The sequence below is a fragment of the Dermacentor albipictus genome, chromosome 1 (assembly GCF_038994185.2).
Source record: "Dermacentor albipictus isolate Rhodes 1998 colony chromosome 1, USDA_Dalb.pri_finalv2, whole genome shotgun sequence".
Taxonomy (NCBI): domain Eukaryota; kingdom Metazoa; phylum Arthropoda; class Arachnida; order Ixodida; family Ixodidae; genus Dermacentor; species Dermacentor albipictus.
Genome location: NC_091821.1, coordinates 126,138,437 through 126,155,781, shown reverse-complemented (window position 1 = coordinate 126,155,781; position 17,345 = coordinate 126,138,437). Strand labels below are relative to the sequence as shown.

The 17,345-nt window shown below is 47.2% G+C and overlaps 1 protein-coding gene across 5 annotated transcripts in view; it reads left to right on the top strand.

Moving 5' to 3' along the window:
- raskol (Ras GTPase-activating protein raskol) overlaps positions 1–17,345 on the top strand; it is a 249,508-nt gene that overhangs the window by 12,145 nt on the left and 220,018 nt on the right. For all 5 annotated transcript variants that reach the window (XM_065451149.1, XM_065451146.1, XM_065451148.1 and 2 more), the window contains exon 2: positions 201–291. In XM_065451149.1, coding sequence (XP_065307221.1) covers positions 204–291 — 88 coding nt within the window. In that variant the 5' untranslated portion in view covers positions 201–203. The remainder of the gene's footprint in view (positions 1–200; positions 292–17,345) is intronic.

The window sequence follows — 17,345 nt, the reverse complement described above, 5'->3', positions numbered from 1 at the left end:
ACTGACACCGGACACCGCATGGTGCAGCGCAGAATGCTTAGGTCTGCGGCATAAGAAAGAAAACATCTTTTGCGAATTGTAAAAGCAACATCTTTGCTTTCGATAACCACTAAATATGGGCCTAAAGTTGTAGGTGGCCATCGTAGTGGCCGCGGCATAGATGAGTTCAAAAGAGGTATTACTGTCGTGGTCCAATGCAGGTAATGGGACCCGGAGGTGCCGCGCAAGATGGACAGCCCGCTGTGTCGATGCGGGTGAAAGTGGATAAGCAGCACGAAGCGCAGAAGGAAGGTACGCGCACTCAGATCTGTACGTAGCCTGCAGATACGCCAATGCGCATGCTGGTGCACCGTCCGAGGTGCAGCACTTCGCTGAGCCACACTACGCACATTTGCAAGAGAACGCACGCTACTTGAGTGACATTCTGTCTAGAAGTTGCATGTGCAAATGGACGTACCCTCGCGCATTTTGCTTCTCTGGCATGTCTGCTTGGTTGACGGCGCTGTGCCACTGTGTGACGCGGCATGTCACTGGGTCCAGACAGCTGGTCTGTAGTGACATGGGGCGTAAAACTGCCACTTCCTCTTTGCTGTTTCAACTCCACACACGCCTCTATAGCTGCGTGAAGTGGCTATACTTTTCGCTTCTCCCCACCGAATGGCGGTACGCACCTGAGCCTCCGCCCCAGATAAAAAGAAGGTAAATTTAAAAAAAATAAACTGCCTACGGGCATGCAAAGCTAGACCGCCGTCGAAAGCACCGCCGGCATGCATTTGACCCAGAAATGAAATTTCGAATACCTCCCCGCGACGAGCGCTACCACGCAAGCTCGCTTCACAGGAATGTCGTCGCAATGACGCGTCGGTACGCGCACACGCATGCTCACGGTTGCCCGGCGCTGCATGCATTTGGCGCCTGCCACGCACGCGTCAAAGGGACAAGTTCTCGCCAAGACAGACCGTCGTCAGCAAACGTTATTTGAAGTCCTTGGCCTATAACCCTAGTTGCGCAAGCCAGAGAGCATTTTGCACGGCGCTCTGTGTAATCCATGCACTTTCCTCCCTTCTGTCGTCATTGTTCTGTTTTTATTCCCGTTCCGGCCGAGCGCCTAGTATAGCTATAGGTATAGCACGCCAGCTCCGACCGGCCGTGCTGCCTTCGTTCGCTATGAATTCTTCCCATCTTTCTTCCGTTTCTCTAAATATATTAAAAAGTAAATTAGCCTAGGGCGCGTTGACGTATATAGACACCACCGGCCCAAGCACATATAGGCCGCTCCCGGTTACGCAGACCAGCGGCGCACGTTAATAAAGGCTGCATGCTTTACTTTCTGTCCTGCAAACTTCCCAATTTCTTTTCCTTTTTTTTTCTTACGGAACTTGCAGTTCGGCGAGCAGCGCGATGCCATCCCGGCGCAATTATTAATCTGGTCAGGAACAGCATTCCACGCCACTGTGAAGCATTTGCAAGCACAGTGGAGCTTGCCGCGGCGCCGCTTTTCAATTGATGCCCTTCCATTCACTCGTCCTGTTTTTACGGGTAAGCTTCGGCCTGAATTTAGTGCGTACTTACGCCCTGTTTCACGCCTTCTCGTTCTGCACAAATCGCATAAAGGCTAACTTTCCAACATTAGTAAGATAGAAATGCTGGCGCCATCTGAGCGACAGGCACATGTTTGCATGCATCGGCTAAATTACTTGCCTGGCCTCTCGGAAGCGCCACCGCTTTGTCGAAATCAGGAACCGCGGCAAACAGCGGCATGCAGGTCCGGTGCCATTATTGGGTCACGGGAACTTGAGTTTATCACGCGCGTTCTTTTTCGATGTACTTGTGAATTTTTGTGCCGCTATTATAAAGCGCTCACTGCCAAGTCACCTGCAGCGCCTACGCGGCGTTGTAATTAATATACCGGAGCTGGCCGCAGCAGGCAGGATGCCTTGCATAATCCGCGTGTGCGCTCTATTTCTTGAGCGGGGGCGCAGTTTTTGAAACATTTGTGTCTTGCGCAGTCGTTTCCAACTTGGAGGATAGCGAAGAAGCTTAGGAATCAGCTAAAGACCGCACAACGAAAAGCGATGGAACAAAAAATTATGGGCGAATCGTCAACAGACGAAAAGACGATGGCATGGATTAGAGACCTAACGGGCGCCGCCGATATGCTATAGGTAAGACGAAGAGCAAAGGTGCACTTGGCCAGGTCCTGTGATGCATTAATCAGTTACTCGGTGGACCATTAGTGTAATAAAATTGTTGCCAATTATGAGAGGGAAACGCAGTCGAGGATGGCAGATAGTTAGGAGGTGGGGTGAGTTTAGTAAGTATATGCAGGCATAAACGATGGAGTTGGATGGCTTATGTAAGCCGAGGATAATTGGAGATTTCTGGAAAAAGCCTTTGTCATGCAGTTGACATAGAACGGGGATGTCGATTACAGCTACTCATTTCTATCCCTGTAAAACTTTTGTAGGATCGACATCATTCGGCGGCAATCGTAACCCACTGGCTGTTTCTAACACAGTCGTCAACTCTGAATACATGTATACGTTCATAATTTAGCGTACCCTCTGCTTCTTTCGTATAAGTTGATCTTTTTTAGTATTTCTTGGGAATTGGTTTGCAGAGCTGCAGGACCTCTGTTTAAGCGTCATGGAATGTGCTTAGGAAACAAAATAAATTAAATAAAGGCTGGTGCAAACAACGCACTTATTAGGTCGCCACTGACAGAGCTGTACAACCTATGTCAACAATGATCACCGTGACTGACTTGCTTCAGGCGAAGTTAATCAAATTTTGGCAAATGAAATGACATGATACGTAATAGGCAGGCAGGGAGATATGATCTCTCCAATGCTATTCACAGCGTGTTTACAGGAGGTATTCAGAGACCTGGATTGGGAAGAAATGGGGATAAAAGTTAATGGAGAATACCTTAGTAACTTGCGATTGGCTGATGATATTGCCTTGATTAGTAACTCAGGGGACCAACTGCAATGCATGCTCACTGACCTGGAGAGGCAAAGCAAAAGAGTGGGTCTAAAAATTAATCTGCAGAAAACTAAAGTAATGTTTAACAGTCTCGGAAGACAACAGCAGTTTACAATAGGCAGCGAGGCACTGGAAGTCGTAAGGGAATACATCTACTTAGGGCAGGTAGTGACTGCGGATCCGGATCATGAGACAGAAATATTCAGAAGAATAAGAATGGGCTGGGGTGCGTTTGGCAGGCATTCTCAGATCATGAACAGCAGGTTGCCATTATCCCTCAAGAGAAAAGTGTATAATAGCTGTGTCTTACCAGTACTCACCTACGGGGCAGAAACCTGGAGGCTTACGAAAAGGGTTCTACTCAAATTGAGGACGACGCAACGAGCTATGGAAAGAAGAATGATAGGTGTAACGTTAAGGGATAAGAAAAGAGCAGATTGGGTGAGGGAACAAACACGAGTTAATGACATCTTAGTTGAAATCAAGAAAAATAAATGGGCATGGGCAGGACATGTAATGAGTAGGGAAGATAACCGATGGTCATTAAGGGTTACGGACTGGATTCCAAGGGAAGGGAAGCGTAGCAGGGGACGGCAGAAAGTTAGGTGGGCGGATGAGATTAAGAAATTTGCAGGGACGGCATGGCCGCAATTAGTACATGACCGGGGTTGTTGGAGAAATATGGGAGAGGCCTTTGCCCTGCAGTGGGCGTAACCAGGCTGATGATGATGATGATGATGATACGTAATAAACCGACGCTTCTCGAGAATTCGAGCTCTGACTGTAATGTATATCCCCGCTTGCCTGTGCGGTGTAAGCGACACGAATTAGCAAAAAAAAAGGAAAAAGTGGAGAAGGAAGGCAGGGAGGTTAACCAGCTTCGCTTAACCGGTTTGCTACCCTACACATGGGAGCGGGATGGGGGAGATGAAAGATGGGAGGAGAGAGAGAGAGAGAGAGCACATAACACAGCGAACACATCGTCAGTTACAGTCCGTCACTCTTGCGCAGTACGCGATATCAGTGTCACAGCCGCTTGTCCAAGCCCGTATCCTTCATAAACCGAAGTAGTCCCTTCGTCGCCTTCAGCTGCGATGTCTTCTGTCGGCGATATGTGAAAATGATTGCAACTGACAATGGTCTATTGTCCAGGTGCGCTAGAAGAGACGCCATGGACTGTCTCTGAACATTATATTCAGGACAGTCGCACAGAATGTGTTCCAGCGTCTCCTCGCAAAGACAGGCATTGCAGAGAGCGTTGTCGGCCATTCCAATGCGAAACGAGTAGGATTTCGTGAAGGCCACCCCTAGCCATAAGCGATAAAGCAGGGTGGCCTCACTTCGGCGGAGTCCAGTTGGCATACAGAGACGCATCAATGAGGGCAGGTCGTGTTGATGATTGCTGCGGTTGGTCTGGCTGCTTGGTGTGCACCATAGAGAGAGCGTGATCTCCCGTGCAAGCACTTGAAGTCTGCTGGCTGCGTCGGACCGCGAATGTGGTATGGCCTCTTCCTGTGTGTCTTCAAGAGCTGTCCGAGCGGCTTTATCAGCGTCTTCATTTCCTATGATGCCGCAGTGACTTGGCAGCCACTGAAACGTCACGTGATGTCCTTTCTCATGTGATGTATGAAGCAGGCATCTAATATCGAGCACGAGCTGTTCGAATGGCCCGCGACGCAGAGCTGATAGCACAGATTGGAGGGCTGCCTTTGAGTCACTGAAAATTGACCATTGTCGAGGTGGTTCCCGATTGACGAAACTAAGAGCAGCGCGAAGAGCAGCTAGTTCCGCAGATGTAGATGTCGTTGGGTGGTCAGTCCTAAAGCTGATGGTAATACCTCTTGCTGGGACGACCACAGCACCGGACGAACACTGGATGTTTGTGGAACCATCTGTATAAATATGTGCACTCTCCGCGTACCTCTCGTGCAGAAGAAGCAGAGACAGTTGTTTGAGCACAGGCGACGACAGCTCAGACTTTTTCCCGATTCCTGGTACGCTGAGATGGACTGTGGGGCTGACAAGGCACCAAGGGGGTATCGGTGGCTTAGATGGAGCGGTGAAGCCCGAGGGAAGTTTGTCGTTGTACTTGACGATAGTTTTAGAGAATGATGTTTGGTGCCTGTCTGAAGGTAGTGTTGCAAGGTGGTGATAGGGGGCACGTGCAAAATGTCTGATATGCGTTCTCAGGGCTTCCACCATGATGTGAGTCTGCATTGGATGGTCCCGAGCAATCGCAATAGTTGCCTCAGTTGACGTGCATCTGGGCAAACCAAGACAAACTCTGAGTGCTTGAGCTTGTGCTGCCTGCAGAACACGAATATTTGTCTTGCAGGTGTTGGTCAGTACAGGTAGACTGTATCTTAAGAAACCGAGAAAGAGAGCTCTGTAGAGTCTCAGCATTGCGTCTACTGACATCCCCCACGTCTTTCCTGTCAAGTATTTAAACAACTGGGAGGTTGCTGTCAGGCGCCGTTTCATGTAGGCCACGTGCGGGCTTCAACTGAGGTCTCGGTCGATAATTACGCCAAGAAATCTGTGGGTTCTGACATAGGAAATGGTCCGCCCATTGATTGAGATGACATAAGGCGTCATTGGTCTGCGAGTAAATGCTACTAGGGCACATTTTTCTGGCGATATGCTCAGACCTTGTTCACACAAGTAGCTCGCTGTCAAAGTAGCCGCTCTTTGAAGCCGTGCACGTATCTGAGGACGTGTGACTGCCGAAGTCCAGACACAGATGTCATCTGCGTATATTGAAATTTTGGTGGTAGTTGGCAAGTGTTCAGCAAGCCCAATAACAGCGAGGTTGAATAGCGTCGGGCTAAGAGCACCGCCTTGAGGAACGCCCCTGCTGGTATAGCGTCGCGTAGTTGGGCCATCGTCGGTTAACACATAGAATGATCTTGCAGAAAGGTAACTTGCAATCCACAAAAATACTCGACCACCTAGGCCAACCGTCACAAGAGCGTCGAGAATTGCCTCATGTAATACGTTATCGTATGCCCCTTTCACATCTAAGAATAAAGCTGCAGATAAACGTTTACGGGACCTTTCGTGCTGGACATATGAAACGAGATCAACTACATTGTCGATGGAAGAGCGGTCACGTCGGAAACCAGCCATGGAATTCGGATAAATCTTGTAGTATTCAAGGTACCATTCCAGGCGGCCAAGGATCATCCGTTCCATTATCTTTCCTACACAGCTGGCCAACGCTATTGGGCGGTAAGAGGCGAGCTCTAGCGGGGATTTGCCCTGCTTCAAGATTGGCACCAGGCGGCTCACTTTCCATTCGTCAGGAACATTTCCCTCCTGCCATGAGGTGTTGTAGAGACTCAATAGTGCTATCCGTGCGGATTCTCCAAGATAGCACAAGGCTCGGTATGATATACCATCTGGGCCCGGAGATGATGAGCGCCTGCAGAGAGCTAGTGCTGCCTCGAGCTCCTCCATTGAGAAAGGAAGGTCCATGCGGCAATCACGGGAATGGGGGACGTCATCTCGGGCTGGAGGGTCTGGACGTGTCGCTCGGTCTGCCATCCGCGCACAAAAGTCTTCTGCGACATCGATGTCTTGCCGCCCTTGGAAAAGCGCGAGCGCCTTGAAGGGAAAACGCTGTTCCGGAAGGTAACGCAGACCTTGCACCGTTTTCCAAATATGAGATAGCGGCTTGCGAGGGTCGAGTGTCTTGCAAAACGTTGCCCAACGTTCAGACGCTAATCTATCCATTCGACGCTGAATCTTCTTTTGTATCCTCCTGGCTGCCCTAAGGTCATGGATTGATTTTGTACGCCGATATCGACGTTCCGGCCGCCCGGCGACGAAGTGCGCGAAGTCGCTCTAATTCTATATCGGAGTCGTTTCGCGTGTAAGAGATCGTCAGCATGCGAGTGGCGTTTTGCATCGTATTTTTAATTGTTTGTTCTAACCCAGAGGGTAGGCCCTCGCTGCAGGCATCTTCCATATCAGATTTGAACTTGGCCCATTGAATCGTCCGAATGGTATTCCGTGGGCCAGATCTAGACGGCAAGCCTTTGATGTTCAGATAGGTGGAAATGTGATCACTCCCATGTGTCTCAATATCTGGAAACCACTTCACACATCTGGCGAGAGAGTTGGAGACGAAAGCAAGGTCGAGGCAGCTGCCGTATGACACGCCTCGAAGAAAGGTGGGGCTACCATCGTTCAAGAGAGTAAGGCCATAGTTGTATGCGATGTTTGATAATCTTCGTCCTTTTGCATTTGTCTTTGTACTTCCCCATGCTGGATGGTGTGCATTGAAATCTCCTATGATGATCCATGGGGCGGGGCAAACACTCAAGATATCCGCTAATCTTCTAGTGTCGAAATTGCTGGAAGGCGATATATACACGCCTATGAGAGTAAACAAGAGTTTGTTCTTTTTAACTGTGATGCAAATGTACTGATTGTCGTCGTGGGGCGCAATTGGTTGCAAAACATAGGTGAGTTCACGACGAACAAAAACGATGATTTTGCTGCATGCACTATTTGTTGATGACACGAAACATTCGTACCCTGACAGTCGGATTGGTTTCGACAAGTTGGGCTCACAAATGACAATGAGTGGAAACACATTGGTGTACACATACTTGCGGAAATCTGAAATGCGTGATTTTAGCCCTCTGGCGTTCCACTGCATGACGGACGCTGCCTTGACTTCTTTTCGGAAGGATGGGGTATGGGTGGCCATCTTTCTAGTTGAGGGATTCAAGCACTGGGCTTAAGGCGTCCAGCACTTTAAGTGCGCTTCGAGCAGACGGTGTCCCCATCTCAACTAAAATCGTTCGAATAGCCTCCATGAGGGAACGTAGCACCGAGAGGACTTGACCATCTGGTTTAGGTGAATCATCAATGGCCGGAGAAGGCTCCGGTGGGGCCGTGACCTTCTGAGGTTCCCTAGCAAGGGAGCGGCTCGGTAGCGCAGGCCATTCCTCTAAAGAAAGAGTCTTATTTGATTCCCTCGGGGAAGTGGTAGGCCCTTTCGCGGCGCGAGTAAGTGGTACCGTAGTGGAGCGGGTACTATCGATTCGCGCATGCGCCTTCTTTGAAGACGTACGACGGTGTCGACGCCGACGCCGAACTACTTCGGCTGCCTCCCTGTGGGCCGAATTGTCTCTGGCCATTTGCTTAAGAACCGCGCGCTCCCTCTTGATGTGGAGACAGTCCTTCGACGAGGCTACGTGAGGGCCGCCACAGTTGGCGCACTTCAGAACTGTGGCACCACAGGTCTCTTCTGCATGAGGTTCAGCGCAACGGGGACACAGTAGCGAGTTGGGACACACGCCCTTGACGTGTCCCAGCCTGAAGCACTGATGGCATTGAAGCGGCTTCTGGATGAACGGTCGAACCGGATGTCGAAAATGTCCGACTTTAACGTGGGATGGTATGCAATCCCCCTTGAAAATTACTTTTACGCAGCGCGTATTCCCAAGACGGCGCACTTGCGTAATGATCGTGCCCTCGTTTGCCGGCTTGATGAGGCTAGGTAAATCATCATTGGGAATGGCAGTGTCAATGTCGTAAATTACACCAGCTATCGATGTGTCGTCGATCGGGATGAAGGGGCGCATTTTGATTCCGCCTAGCTCCGTGATTTCTTGAAGTGTTCCAAGCGCACTCGCGTTGTACACGTCTATGGCGAGTATATTCTTGCGTGGGTTTATTCTGATGTCTTTAATTTGATTCGGCACCGCACGTTCCAGAAAAATGGATAGGGCTTACCTGTTCAGCAACCGTAGGTTGCTTGACGGTTCTTCCGGCATAAAGATGATGACGTGTGGCCAGCGCGCAGCCCTTGACTTCATAGTCGTAGTGCTCACAGGAGTTGACGGCGCTGTGTTGGCGGTCTTTCTCTTCGCCCTCTTACTCCGGACGGGTATGAAGCCGTCGTCGGATGAGTCGTCTTCCGACATAGAATACAGCTCGGTGTCCTCGGTGTCGCTGGTGGAGCCAACTCGCTTCCTTGCGGTTGACACCCGTGATGACTTCTGGCCAGGTGGGCCTCTGGCATGCTCCGCGTCCATGGCCGCAAGACGGGGAGGTGAGGCACCTCGAAAGGCGAAGATTTCACCAAAAAATCAGAGAGCACAGAAACAAGCGTTCTGACAAAAAGACACTTCGTCGTCTTCCACGAATTAGCAAAGTTACTACAACACATAATGCCTAAAAATATCCTATAGTTATCCCGCCACTAACCAATGAAAAGAGGGCCAAATTACGTGTCTTCTCGCAACTTATGTTTCGCACATACAAGTGGGAGCTACCGGTTACGCGTACAGACACTCGTGTGGCAGCAAGTAGTGCAGAAATTTTGTTAGGGCATTCTGCTCTCGTAGAAAAATTCAGAATGGGAGACAAACCGCACCTGGCAAGATATGTATCGTGTTGTTAATGGTTTGAAAAAGCAGAGAGACAGATTTATTATTTGGGAAAAGATAAGCGGTCGGCCTGAACAAAGGCAACACAAATGCGGTTCTGTGTCCACATTTATGTTGCCCCTTTCGTTCCTTTTGTGTCCATGGTTTGTCAGCTCCCTTTTTCAAACCATGAATCCCTAACAAATTACTCAGCTTCTTGTCGTTCTATGTAGCCGTGTCAAAGAAAACTTTGCGAGCACACTATTATCGACATCCAATAACCAAGGTCATAAACATTCGCAGTTTTCTCGGCCAAAGCTGTTGCTTCTTCGGTTCTCTGGTATCCGCAAGACGTTAGGACGACACTTCATAGCACGTCCATATGTTTGAGCTACAAAGAAAAATGCAGCATTGCTCTCAATATTTTCTTTTTGCCGTGACACTGCAGACAACCATCGAACGCACAACTAGAACCACAACATATTGTGGGATACCGGGACTTAAGCATGCGTGTTAGCCTTTCAAGTAGGAAACTTTACCGTCAGGTCATCGGAAGGAAGAAATGTGCATGTGAATTGCTTAGAACAAGATTAACCACACACCTCGGGGCGCTAAACTTATGAAAAAGCTGAATTTCTTCACGACGTAAACACAAGCCTCGATTTTTCGACTGCATTGTTAAACATGAAAGCAATTCTGCTGTTCTGTATGCCCTGGCGTTCCAAAGACTCCTATGGGCGTGTGTATAGACATAAGCAATATATGTCTGAACGCATCTTTTCTGGCTAGACTGCACCACAAACGAGAAAAAATAAGTCACATATTATTGCACTGCGGTTTGAAATGGCAAATTTTCCAGGACACTGCACGCAAAATCAACGCGCGCAAAAGAGCCGTACACAGACTTGTGCAGCTACCCACCTCTGATCAAACATCTGTGATCGTCATAAGAGAGCGGCGTAAAGGCAAATTTAACACCGGAAAGCATGCGCCCAAAGAAAAGAAACATCATCCTAGTGACTTTTACAAGTAATTCAGCTCGGAGTAACGTTATTCTGGGACTACACATGGATTTCATTTCCCCCCCAAAAAATCAGGTGAGCAAGCTTTTGGTGCAATGAAAAGAGCTAAAAAAAGCTTGTTTCGCCTCGCGTTTTGAGGGCAGCTCCTACCGCCTACTTGTCACGGTGTTGAAAAAATTAACTGTATGCACTTGATGATTGAATAGATGTGATAGCGATGTCATTACACTTCTTTGCTGTACGCATCCAGTTTTAGCAGTGTTTCTGCTGTATGCAATGCATCTGTGATTAAAGGCTCACAATACTCCCCAAGTACAGAAAGTTGGAAGAATTTGTACGAATACATTGTTTGCCTGACAGCGCAAGAAAGACGAAGACAGAAGATAAGATTCGATGTCTTCTCCTATGCCTTTGTCTTTCGTGCGCTGTTAGACCAACTATGCAATGGTTCACAATAACCTATTCTTGAGCAATTCACAAGCAGGGAAGGTCATCTTTCTGTCGTGAAAGAGCAGCTCAGAAAGTCGTAGCTTCGCCCGAAAGGTGAGGCATCGATTGCGATAGCGAATTAAGACAGCTACACACTAAAAAATATTTCAGTAAATGGCAGAAAATATCTTGGCAGCCCAATTTCCAAGCATTTGGCCGTCAAAATGACTGCAGGATGTGCTTTTATGAGGCGTACACCATGAGGCACTGCATACGACAGCCAATTAAATCGCGTTGTTATCGCACGCATTTTCTTTAATTTTTTCGTGTAGTATTCGTGACTCTCTCCTTCTCTCCTCGTTCCTGTCTTGTGGGAATGACGCCGATGGCTTGTGCGAAATGATAAAACCATGACCGGTAAAATGACGGCTGGTTTTTATCGTTTACACGTAGTAAATATAGTAGCTTTTTCAGCCGTATACACTTGTAAACATTCGCTTACTAACTAAATTAACAAGCAGGCTCGCGCACACAAGCAAACATGAACGCATCTCACTCTATGACCGCAGAAACTAGCTGTTCAAACGCAGGACTGCGGAAGCGCGGCAGCAGCAGCGAGCGAATTGGGGCGGCACGAAGGTCGCGTTGAAATTCGCGTTAAAGCGAGATCTCGCTTCAACTAAGCGCCCAGAACATTGCGTCCACGATGAGCTCGCGGTGCACCTAGACTCTGTACTAATCGCAGCTCGCTTTCAAGATAGAAGCCGCACGGCCGCGCGCAGCCGCGCCATACGCAGCAGCCGCCGGCGTAGAACGCGCCACGGATGAGGGCGCGCTTCATCCTCGCTTTCCTCCCTTGCACGCGCGATATCGGGCCGCCATCGTCGGCTCACCCTCACACGCTTTCACTCGCACACACAGCATACGGCGCGTCACAGAGTTAATATAGCCAACTTTAGAGAAAGAGCTGGGACGAAAAAGGGGGCACCGCTAGGGCGTCGCCCTGTTGCTACTTGTCAATGTGGCCAGCGCAATTACTATTTAAAAAGCTGCAAACAAGTACAGGTCTCCTTATTTTTTTGTCATTAAAAAACGCATACCTGATGGCTTTATGAAGGTGATGTGTGAATATTAAGCGTACAGAAAGCGCTTGTAAAGTACGTAATGTATGTAAATCACAATGCACGCATTCATTCAATGGAGCTTGGCGCGAATTTCGGTTTCGAATCGCTTTGTGCTTTTGGATGCCTAGTCGTTTCGTTTGGTACAATTTAGGTTTGACATGTGATAGCGCGACGACATCGGACGCGATGGCACCTTCGTGCCTTTTGTGCCACACCATGGAAAGCCCCAAAGGGCTGTGGCATTTACCATCACATGTAAGTAGACGAATGTATCTTCTTGTTTAGAACATCACGCGAGTAGACAGCTCTCGTGATGCATCGCGATCGTTTGAGAAGCGTCACAGTAGAGCAATTTTTTACCTATCGCTTGGTCTGCAAAGCTATAGATAAAGAAGACAATGAACATGCTGAGCGCTGTTTTTATTTGCAGGTTTCCCCTAAGTAATAGGGAATTGCTGGATCAGCGCAACTGGAATTGTACCGGCGAATCTACAAGCAAATCATAGAATCTGTTTAATTATTGCACTTTGAACAATCATGCTTCTGCAAAGGCCACAGCAGAAAGACATTGAAGACTGATGGTGTGCCGAGTATTTCTGTGCCAGGAAACAATCAACAGATGACCGCCTAATACGGATGAAATCAAGTACATGAACCTACATATTAGTAGCGTAGGCGTTTTATTAACTGTGCAATATGTTCAATACTTCCTTACATGCCAGTTCATCTGACATATCTTTTCTGGTCACAAATGTGTGCAGAGAATCTATTTGCATGATCGACTCCAGGCCTGCGGGACCCTTAATTTGCACTTGATGCTGAGACGTTAACATGTATCCGTAAACTGCAGACATGCTCCTCAAATCCCTACGAGCATTTTCAAAATTCAATAATTTAGGCAATACGCGCATATGCAATACTGACATAATCTCAAATTCCACTAAGCACCTGAGACACAAATTTTCCTTGAGTATACTCGCAGGTAAAATAAGTAGATTGTGTGGACAGCTCTAGCTCCTTTTCCTTAAATCAGTGTCTACATGGGGTATGCAAAAATAATTTTTATTTTTTCTCGCGCACCGATTATTTTGCTGTATAAGCAGGAGAACCCACCACATTAGTGCAACATATGTTGTATATCATACTAATATGTGCTTTAATTTACCAAGTGAGATGAATTATTCTTGTGGCTCATTCAGTCAAGTCGCCCTCCAAGGTGCATTCATCAATCTTCTGTTGGATATTTGCAAATGTTCGATAAAATATGTTTCCCTGTTATGCAGATACACAATGACAAGCCCTTGTGTGGGTTCCAAAGCTAAAATTTAAGCTCTAAATTAAAGAAGCAATGCCTAGTCAGAAACAACAAGCAAAAATGGTGAATGCGTAGTATCAGGAGTCCACGTTAAAGAGATTATTAGTTGTCAAGTGATTTTAGGGAAAGAACGGTATTTCAAAAGGCAAAACTCTTTAGTGGAGGTCAAGCAAGTCAATATCGGTAGACTACTCTACTAAATTATGCGAATAATGGGATAGCACACGATGCCTCAGGAAATGCTTTCCTGCAAAACGAAAGCAGATGATTGTCATTACATGAGCCCCTCTAGCATCATGAGACTGCTGCTTGATAAATTTAGAAACAAATCAAAAAACAAGCCACGCAAAAAAAACAATTTAATGATGTGCTCTCTCAACACTGGGGTCACTAAAAAACGGATCACATCTAATGTGTAGATATCAGACACCTTGTGAAACAATAAAGGAAAAATTTAGAGCTATGGCACTTGCCGCATAGATTGACGGGGGAGGGGGGGGTTGCACTAATAGTGATAGTTACCACTGCATTTAAGAAATTTAAAGCATCCATGCAGATAACGATGATTCTTAATATTTCTGGCTACCACTTCAAATGCCTTCACCAATTGTTACAATGCTGCACGCAGCCATAACAATGATCTCACAGCAACACCTGCAGGTAAAAAGCAAAAGCAGTCAAAGTGCTGGTGAATTCGGGACGCTACCTTTGAAAACTTTTAGACCAGAACAGTGCAAGAACTAGACATAATTGCACTTATTTCCATAATTCTCCATTTGAATGACCCTTTGTTCTCGCTTAGACAACGCCTACGCTTAGCCACAGCAGCTCCCTTATGCAGACTCCGCAAGCCAAGACGCCGTGGAGGCACATGCAGGTAAGAGGCAAGAAGCAATGGCACTTGTATTGACATTAATCCAATTTCTTTCTTTTTCTTACGTTTATGCAGCCAGCACACCTCGAACAGTCATTGACTGCGGGTGCGTCACCCAAGTCGCCAAGGAAGCATTTGAGGGAAAGCCACAGCCATTGAGAACAGCTACTTTTCCATGTAAACGACACTCTTTGTTTCACATGACCCCTACACCTCGCCATGCCAGCTCACCTGAGCAGACTCCACCAACAAAGATGCCGCGGAGTCACATGGAGGTCAAAGGCTAGAAGCAGTGGCATTGGTGTTGACATTCACCCAATTCCTTTCTTTTTCTTACGCTGAGGCAGCCAGCACACCTCGGAACAACCACCTTGACTGCGGGTGTGTCAGCAGATTCCTGTTGTACTTACGTATGCTGATAATAAACTTAAATAAACTAGAACTTGATGATAGAATTGGTAATAAACGGGAAGGCAAATTGGAGATCGATGCGTTGCTTTTTTTAACATTTAGTGTATACATACAATGTATGTTATACTTTGTTGCACTACAGACCGTATTTTGAAGCTTTCCTCTATGTTTTTCATCTTTATTTATGTATATGTTGTGTGGCCCTCAATGCCGCAGTTCATGTTGTAGCAGGTGCTTTGTCTGTGTATTGCACACTGGATTAAGGTTGTGATATCCACATGTGCAAAAGGCCTATGCTTCTCTTACAAATACAAAATGAGGTTTCGCGTATAGTTCTCAATGTTACAATGAAAAATAAAAGTAAACAATCTCATCCTGGAATTGTGTTTATTACGGTAACGCGTATAGCAATTATCTTGCATTGACAAGTTGACAAGTGTGTGTGTGTGGGAGAGGGGGGGGGGATTAGATGCGGTACGAAGAAACGCACCTACAACGTCCTCTAGACTCATTCCTTTAAGGCACCGTAACAAAGCGTATTATGCATACAGTTCATAAAACTAAATCTGGTATTACTACATACGCCCGGCGACGCGAGCTATAAATGCCATCACTCGCATTCGCGACTGCACCGGATGCCCCCCCTGGTTAGTTGTGCTCACTGCACCGAGACAAAACAAAGATCATGGGCACAGGTGCCTTTAAGGTATCTTGACCTTGCGGGACACCGCTGCGCGTGCCAGGGGAGCTGTCCGTTCGAACACTCCCTGGCACGCACCGCCCGAACCTACGGACCACCTTGATTCGAGCTTTGATTCCCCCACTGCCCCTTGGGTGCCCTGGAGAACATGCGCCGTCTGCTTTATTATAACCTCAGATGCTCTCCTGAAACCTCCGTTTGTCGGTTACATGTGCCCTCCAGCTGGATCAGTACTGGTAAAAACAATCTATCGTCGCGACGAGAAAAACCCCCCGCAACGAAAAAAGCGTCCTGCGGCTTCTGCAATATACTGCGCCCGTGCGAGGAGAATTACAGAACGTCACCGAGGAATCTGCCGACCACAGCTTCGAGCTCCTTATTCATAACTTCGTTAAGTGACACAACAGCAAACAGTGCATGACCGTTGAAAACCACGTACCACTGGAAACATTAACAGGATCATCCTTAGGATGCATAAGTGCCACTTACACGGCCAATATTGACCACACCCACATCATAGAACAAAGCCCAGACACCCCGCACACCCTAAACCTCCACACACGCGGCTGCACGCACACCACATCCCACCACTACAAGTGAGACGCTGCTACCACTGCTAGAAGATATCGGTTGCCGGATTAAAACTGACTACTGTCGCCAATTCTAGCGAGCGTCTCAGGAGCTGGCAACCTCAGCGTAGCAACATGGCGGCGCTGTTGCGGTTCCCGATTGCAATACGTGGGCGTGCAAAAGGCCTATGCTTCTTTTACAAATAGAAAATGAAGTTTCGCGTATAGTTCTCAGTGTTACAATGAAAAATAAAAGTAAACAATCTCATCGTGGAATTGTGCTTGTTACGGTAACGCGTATGGCAGTTATCTTGTATTGACAAGTGGCATGTCATTCATTTCATTAATCAGGTTATCGAGAAATCCGCAGAGTACAATGAGCCTCTCTATATGGCTTTTGTAGATTACGAAAAGGCATTTGATTCAGTAGAGATACCAGCAGTCATGGGGGCATTACGTAATCAAGGAGTGCAGACCGCTTACGTAAACACCCTGGGAAATATCTACAGAGATTATACAGCCACCTTAATTCTACACAAGAAAAGCAGGAAGATACCTATAGAGAAAGAGGTGAGACAGGGAGACACAATCTCTCTAATGCTATTCACTGCGTGCTTGGAAGAAGTATTCAAGCTGTTTAACTGGGAAGGCTTAGGAGTAAGGATCAACGGCGAATATCTCAGCAACCTTCGGTTTGTCAATGACATTGTTCTAGTCAGCAACAATGCAGACGAGTTACAATAAATGATGGAGGAGCTTCACAGAGAGAGCGGAAGAGTGGGGTTGAAGGTTAATATGCAGAAGACAAAGATAATGATGAATAGCCAGGCAAAGGAACAAGAGTTCAGGATCGCCATTCGGCCTCTTGAGTCTGTGAAGGAATACGTTTACCTAGGTCACTTAATCGCAGGGACCCCTGATCATGAGAAGGAAATTCACAGAAGAATAAAAATGGTTGGATCGCATACGGCAGACATTGCCTGCTCCAGACTGGAAGCTTACCATTAAAAATGAAGGTTTACAATCAGTGCATTTTACAGTACTAACGTATGGCGCAGAAACTTGGAGACTGACAAAGAAGCTTGAGAATAAGTTAAGGACCGCGCAAAGACCGATGGAACGAAGATTGCAAGGCATAACTTTAAGAGATAGAAAGAGAGTGGTTTGGATCAGAGAGCAAACGGGTATAGACGATGTTCTAATTGATATCAAGAGATAAAATGGAGCTGGACAGGTCATGTAATGCGTCGGTTAGATAACCGTTGGTCCATTAGGGTTACAGAATCGATACCAAGAGAAAGGAAACGCAGTCGAGGGCGGCAGAAGATTACGCGGAGCGTTGAAATTAGGAAATTCGCGGGCACTAGTTGGAATCGGTTGGCGCAGGACAGGGGTAATTGGAGATCGCAGGAAGAGGCCTTCGTCCTGCAGTAGACATAAAATATGATGATGATGATGATGATGATGAATTTTATACGTTTTCCCTCGCCTATTATAGTGGATGACGAAAGCCTAATTCTTTATTGAACTGAAATA